The sequence below is a fragment of the Pantherophis guttatus genome, chromosome 5 (assembly GCF_059756535.1).
Source record: "Pantherophis guttatus breed Tessera chromosome 5, ASM5975653v1, whole genome shotgun sequence".
Classification (NCBI taxonomy): Eukaryota; Metazoa; Chordata; class Lepidosauria; order Squamata; family Colubridae; genus Pantherophis; species Pantherophis guttatus.
In genome coordinates this window covers 92,371,014-92,378,608 of record NC_142067.1, presented here as the reverse complement: position 1 = coordinate 92,378,608, position 7,595 = coordinate 92,371,014, and the positions used below count along the sequence as shown (strand labels likewise).

The following is a 7,595-nucleotide window of genomic DNA, read 5'->3' as shown; positions in this document are numbered from 1 at the left end:
ATTATGTGATCAAAATTTGGACACTTGGTAACTAGTTCATATTTATGACAGTTGCAGTGTCCCGGGGTCAGATGAGCAACTTTTGTGACCTTCTGATAAGCAAAGTCAGCGGGGAAGCTAGATTCACTTAACAACCATGTTACTAACTTAACAACTGCTGTGATTCACTTAACCACTGTGGCAAGAATGGTCATAAAACGGGGCAAAATTCACTTTAAAAATGTCTTGCTTCGTCACAGAAATTTTGGGCTCAATTGTGGTCATAAATCGAGGACAACCTGTATTAAGCCGATGATGGAAATTGAAGGCGTTATTACCCTAGAAGGGGGAAAAAACGTTGCAATTCCGAATTAACGCATAGGACCTCCAGCAGGGAAGGCTCTAATCCCGACTGCTTTTTCCGACGCTTTTTGAATATGACAAAGTTAGTTTTCGAGCACTAACTCCAGACTTGCGCTATAAAGCAAATTTTTACAGAAAGGCCAGAGTACCATGCAAAGAACAGAGCCAGATGATGCTTCGCGTTATCACTTTCCCCGCTTTGAGGTAGAGCAGGCTGCGGGAAGAGGGCGTTGCAGACAAGGCGCACCGCGCGGTGCCAAAGGAGACCCACGCCGTTTACTCCCACGCAGCCCTCCTTTGGGCTGGGGGGGAGGGGGCGGCGAGAGGGCGGAGCAAACGGCACCGTGACTCTACCCTGCGAGCGGGGAGCTTCCGCCAAACCGTTTGTTTTGTAGCTCCGCCTTTTCCGGCCGCGGTCGGTGCGAGCAGGAGGAAGACCGGCAAGAGGCGCGCGGGTTACTGGCAGCGCCCAACCAAGGGCGATGCGCAGCTCCGGTGCTACCTGAGGGTGAATCTCCATGGCGACGGAGCGGCTTTGGGAAGGTCCCTCGGCTTTCCCGTCCCCCGGTGGCGGTGGTGGTCGTGGCGGAGGCGGTCGCCGTCCTCCTGCGGCTGCAGCGGCCGGAGCTCCTCTCGGAGCTCGCGGGATGTGAGGGCGAGGCGCTGCCGCGGAAAGGAACTTAGCCCCGAGCAGGTGATTCCTTCTTCCTCACTTACTTGCGGAAAAGAGAAGTCGCATCTCGGGAAGAGGGTGTTGCGGGTGGCCGGCCGGCTGGCCTGCCTCCGTCGGTCCTGGATCCCCTGTTAATTGCTGCGCCTTGAGAAATGCGCGCGTAGGAGACGCAAGGGCAGAAGTTAGAAGAGGCGCTCGGAGAAGGCTGCGGGTAACTCAGATGGTGGCAGGGGGCTTTTTTTATTTCAAGGGAGACTAGTAGCTTTATTCGATCTGGGCTTCCAAGTGCGATGTTCATATGTGAAGCCGTCCTCCTCTGGAATATGTGGAGGGTAATAGTTTTATGGTTTCAGTCCCTTGATGCATGGAAGCAGACTCCAGCTACCTGGGCGTCAATTTTCTAGGTCGGCTGGAATTGAATTGCAGGTTGCCCCCCCCCTTTTTTTTTCTTTTGTGCTTCCTCTTCGGAGTGTGTCACACTGGTTTTTTTTTTTTCCCTCTTTTGTAAATAAACCGTGGTTGCAACATCAGGAAATAAAAGCCCTTGAGCTGAAATTGATTTACAACCTACAACAGGCACCATATAAATACCATTCACAGAATAGCCCAAAACACACACAGTGCTAGGCAGAAGTTTTCTGAAGATGGGCTCCAGACCCGAATCCGAAACCTTGGATGACGAAACCTCTGGCCCCGGTGATCAATCCAGATTGGGTGTTGAATTTGGTTTACTTTTCAAGGACAGTGCATGAGATTGTGCAGTGGCCTGATAATCCTTTTGGGATTTAGCCATTCAAACTCTATAAAATTGTAAAGATCAAAAAAGGACAAGAGAGCAGAAAAGTTGATCTGTAAGGTTCGAAATTTTGTTAGATTTGTTTTTCTTCTAGTTGATTTTGTTTTCATCAGAATTCTTGAAATAATGTGGGTTGGTGGTACTATATGTTCCAAGGTAAGGCATGATTTCATTTTTATATCAGGTTACTTTTCTTTTACTGCTGGCAAGGTGCACAGACTGTGAGATTCCTATCTGAATTCATTTACCAAAGCTAGGAGGAAGGATACCAGGTAAAGGCTTAATTTAGAAGATAGTTGGAAATGCCAAACAGCCATATCAAGATAGGAAGCCAGGACCAGGCTGAATAGGCCTAGGGAGCTTTCAGGAGAGGATATGGACATCCAATCCATTGGTTGTGATAGGAATTAACCAACTGGGCAAACCACTTGATCAAACTGGCACTCTCGACATGACAGACATCTAGGGTATAAAAATTAGAGCCCTAGAATTTTCAGCCAGTTATGCTAAAGGACAACTTTAATTTTTATTTGATTGATGGTTAAATGGTCATTAGTAGGCTCATTTTATCTGTTGATTTCTCTGTACTTATATTTATAATGTATGAAACCATTGGAATAAATTTATCTAGAACTTTAGAATCTATTTGCTTACTTGATTTATGCTCTGCCTTTTTGCCCAAACATTCATGGTAAATTGGATGTTGTTCGTATACTGATCTTACTTAATATTCTGTTAACCATTTGGGAACATATGTCTTGGACTTGAATGGGTGTATGGAAGCTTTGAGCATCTAAGGTTCCACAAATTAAATTTAAACACAGATTAGTTTTAGAAATTGCTGATTTTTAATCCTCAAGCTCTTAAAACCAAATGCATCAATAGATTTTTTTTTTTTTTTTTGTGAAACTATTGGTGAGACTTGATGAGACTGAATAAAATAATACTGGACTGGGTCAAAAAATAGATTAGGATGCATTGATAAATTATTATATCTGCAGAACATTGAGAAGTTTCTAAAATAAAATTGCCTCAGAATAACAGTTAAAGATTGCCTTTCCCCATATCATAGTGCAGCATTTAGAAATCAATATTGTGGGATGGTCACTGTAGAAGGAATGATGGAAAAACAAACTTCATTCTGGATGCTGAATTTGGGAATCTGGGTAAATCACTAGGCATACCAACTTGATTACTGTTAGATACACAAGCAGGAAAAGCATAGATACTTTGCCAGTTCTCAAACAATCAGTTCAATTATCTAACAGAAATTTATCTCTCAAAGATATTTGATAAACTCAGACTTTCTACTTCAGGCTTTCCTTGTAAATTTGCCAAGTATTTTTCATATATTATCTTATTACTGTATTATTAATAATTCTATAGGTAGATTTTATATATGGCATAAAATCAACTATAAAATCAACTGTACACATGTGACATGTCAAACATTTCATATGAAAAATCATCTTGTTATTGTGTAAAATTCTGTTATTATAAAATGAGATATCACTAGGAAGAGCAATTCATTACAGCCTGTTACATCTGTAATAGTCCCACAGTTCTTTAGTGATAATAGAGCTTATAAATAATATCACGTGCCACTCATGAATTGCTTTCTGTAACTTTCTAACATACCCAGACAAAAGTTGCTTTGTTAAATAAAGTTGTAAGCACAAAATGCTGAGTTATTTTGGTATTCTTCATAGAGATACCAGGGAAACATTTCTATATATTTTCATTTTGCCAATGGCTTAAACTTGCATTTGGGTAAAAATTCTCTTAATAGAACACAATGATATAAACACACTGTTTGTTTTAAAACTGCTAGATAACATGTTTTTTTAATAGTTCTTTCTATAATCTGTTTCAAATAAAGTATATTCCTCACTTAATAATGATAATTGGGACTGGAATTTATGTTGCTAAGCAATGTGTTTGTAAAGTGCAATATCACATGACCACACTGCTTAATGATATCAGTTCTAGCAGTCCGTAGTTGCGATCTTTAAGTGAGGACAATGCAGGTTGTCAAGCAAGGACCTCACATGATCGTGACTTCTGATTTCCACTGTCTTTTCTGATGACTTTACATGTGAGAAATCTATAAGGAAGGTCTCATATCACAATCATGACCCTGGGACGGTGTGACTGTCAGAAACCCAGGCCAGTTGTTGTATGCTTAAGTCATGAACAGGTGATCATGTGAGCACTGCAATGGCCAGAACTTCAAAGATTGGTTCAGTGCCATCACAATTTTGAACGGTCATTGAACAAATGGTCTTTAAACTAAGATCACCTATAGAGGGGTTCTGGGAGTCAGTTTAATGCAGTGATTAAAGGTGCCAGGTTAGAACCCAGAAGACTATGAGTGCTAATCCTGTCTTTGGCAAAAAGACAGGTGGGTGACCTTGGAACAGTCCTGCTCTCTCAGCCCTAAGAAGAAGGCAATGACAAACCACTTCTGAAATCTTGACAACAAAACTACAAGGACTTGTTCAGACAATCATGAGGGATCAGAGTGACTGATTGTACAGATAAAGAAGAGGAATTACAAATGATACAAAAGCTTTAAGTGAGTTGTTACTCATGAAGAATCTGAACTGGAATGAATATTATTCATGTGATGGCCCCATCAGAATCTGGTTGAGTGAAGCAGGAGGAGCTAGAACTGAGGCCATCTGGCGAGGATGCAATGTCTCCCCAGGAAGATCCAGGGAGGCCAGGGGCAGAGGACAATGCTTTCCCATGCCCATCCAGCATTGGGGAAGTGATCGACCAGATGAGGAGCCATCTACTCCTGCAACTGAAAGTAGGGAAGAATCAGCTGCCAATGGTTAGCGCCGATGAAAGGCAACATCCCCTCTGACAAGGAACAGCTGCCTCCCGCACCGGATCTGCAGGCAAAGAGAATTGGAGTAAAGGGAAGCACAGAGGCTGCTCACAAGGAAGCAGCCCTGCCCCTCCTCACAAGGAACTTGTGACTTGGGATGTTTTGGCCAGATGCAGGGGGAAGGTACGTTTGTCAGGAACAACCATTTGCTTTGGTGCACACTTGCCTGGCCCTCATAAACCCTATTTTGTGGATTTTGAATTGCAATTCAGCCTTGTGCATTTCGGACCTTGCTGTGTGGAACACAGTTCCGAAACACTGTTTCGGAACCTTGTTTGTGTACTTCTTTCTTGCCTTGTGGATTGGCTCTGGTAAATATTGACCTAGTTTGTGGGATCAGGTGGCATTGACAGTGGGTGGCTCCTTCAGGCAAAATTGTGGTGGAGCTTTACTGGCATCACTGGAGGACCATCTGTCATGGTATAGCTGTGCAATAAAACAGACTTTATTGGTAATTGCATCTGCCAGCAGGACCTGAATCAGAACAATTTATCATTTTAGATTCACAATAGGTTATGTAAGCAGAGGGGAAAGTATCCTAGATTTTGGATTTACTCCTATCAGTCTATCCAGCATGATAGCAGTTAATGATATCTGAATTTTCCAATAGTTAAATTAATATTTGGAGCAGGGAACCATAATTTTATGAACTTCTAAGCACATCTGAAATCCTGACAGATACTTATGAAAAGGCTGAATACAGATAGTCCTTGACTTACAACTGACTGCTTAGTGGCCAAAGTTCCAGTGGATCTAGCTAGAGTATTTACAATCCAGATGTGAAGTTCCAACAGTTTTTCTTCCTCCTTAAAAAAGTTTTAATTTTGAAATTTTAGTGCTAACTTTTTTTAAGTATACTGTTTTTATGTTCTGACATTTTATTATACATCAATCAGAGTCCCTCTTTGAGATGGGCAGTTTAGAAATGTGAAAAATAAATAAAAAATAAATGATCGGCAGGCTCCATTACAATAATATCTATCTGTTATAGATATTAAAAAACTTATTTCGGTGAAGCATATAGGTGAGACTGAATGAAAAGTATTGTGCTCAAAACAATTTAAAATGCAGAAATGAGTCTGATTTCTAAAACACAAAACCATTGTTCTTGAGCTCAGGTTTCTATATAACTAAATAGGATCAAGAAAAGGAGTCAGTAAAGAAATGGGCCATGAGATGGGCTTGATTTCACAAATGATAAATGTGTCCCAATACAGTACATACAATTTCAAAATGGCACTCTGAGGAAACCATGCATGAATGCTAACAAACCCCAGACAATTTCTCATGTCCCCATACATGTAGTGAAAGATACTTTATATTATTTGAGGGCAGATCTTAACCTATGAAGCAGCCCTGTTCTCTCAGAGGAGAACTCTGCAGTAACTCTGAATTTACTTCAGGCTAAGCAAACATTACTTCAAAGGCAGGAAATAAAAAAGGGCTGGAAGGAGACAATCTTGACGAATCAAAACCTTATGAAGTCGAATGGTTGGACTCTGACCTTAGACAAATGCTTTTTGTAACTATCATTGGTGGCTGTTGAACTTTAGTCATAGATGACTGAAGTCCAAAGGAAAAGTATTCTTAGACATCATAAATGTAGAATGTTAATATTCTACCTTTATGATGTAGGCTGAATAAGAATGTTTAGGAAGATAATATTCCTCATAGGGCTTTTAAACAGTAATGCTGATTACTAGTTTGTGTATTGGGAGTACTTCAATATAGCTCATCATGAATGATGCAGTAGATTGCAATTAATATCATGGCCCATTCAGTCTCAAAGACCAAGACAATTTTGGAAGCCTGGTTTGAAAAAACTTTCTTATTTGGAAATTGTTATATATATATATGTATATATATATATATATATATACATGTATATATATATATATATATATATATGTATATATATATGGAGTCATATTTAATATTTGTTTTTTAAACAAGGGTGGTGAATATGTGTTATATTTATTGTATTGCATATTGATGGAGTGCAATCAAGTAAAGTATATTGTGATTGGCATTCGGGGCTTGACTTGGTACTAGTATTTACTTATATCTGTCTGTCTGTCTATCTATATTTATATACTTGGATGTAGAATATTGAATTACAGTAATAGTTTTATCTTGAAACATTGTCATATTCAGATAATACACATCTGAATTCAATATGTATAATAAGGCTAAATGGTAATTCCATTTCACCCTTCATTAGTCTTTTTATTGCTGTAATCAATAACAATGCTGGCACAGAATTAAACATCCATGTTTTTTTGTATGGACCTATGTGTACATTTAGACATCTTGACTCATGTTTTATATGTTATAATTAATTTAAAATTTACACTGAATCAGGAAGTGTGCTTTGCTCTGTATTGCTTACATGTCAATATTTGCAACATAAAAACACACTTCACACTGTCAAAAGTTCAAACATAAAAAACTGTAATAGTTTTTACTGTACTTTCCCATGTTCTGTATTAAAAGTCTGTTAATCATTTGCATCCCACTCTGTTCAAAACTAGTCTTAGAAAATAATAGATTACAGTTTGGTATAGTGTGTGTCAGGTTCCAAACAGAAGGAAATAAAAGGAGACAAACCTGGATGGCTGCTATCTTAGTTTAATCACTTCTTGGCACTCACTGACAATCACAGATGAAAATCTTGTTAGGGCTACTGCCCTGTGCTTCCCACCACCATTTATCCATTAGTTATCACCACCCAACCAATCACGCACGCTGCTCCCTCCCATGTGACCCGGAAGTTGTCTTATGTTTAATTCTTGAGTATTTACAACCAGCATTTAAACAGTTAATTCACTTAAGTATTTGCAACCAGCAGCTAAACAGTTAATCCACTTAAGTTTTTGCAACCAGCATCTAAA

At 39.6% G+C, this 7,595-nt stretch overlaps 1 protein-coding gene across 4 annotated transcripts in view; it reads left to right on the top strand.

The window, feature by feature from the left end:
* The first annotated feature begins 545 nt into the window (after window positions 1–545).
* NIPA2 (NIPA magnesium transporter 2) overlaps window positions 546–7,595 on the top strand; it is a 28,394-nt gene continuing 21,344 nt past the window's right edge. The window contains exon 1 of one of the 4 annotated variants that reach the window (XM_034431390.3): window positions 546–1,036. Coding sequence is in view for 1 of the 4 variants with exons in the window: in XM_034431388.3 (XP_034287279.3) it covers window positions 6,473–6,516 (44 nt within the window). In the remaining 3 variants the exon portion in view is untranslated. Of the gene's footprint in view, window positions 1,037–6,367; window positions 6,517–7,595 lie in introns of those variants that run through there. The other 3 variants (XM_087895325.1, XM_034431389.3, XM_034431388.3) reach the window with 3 other exon arrangements.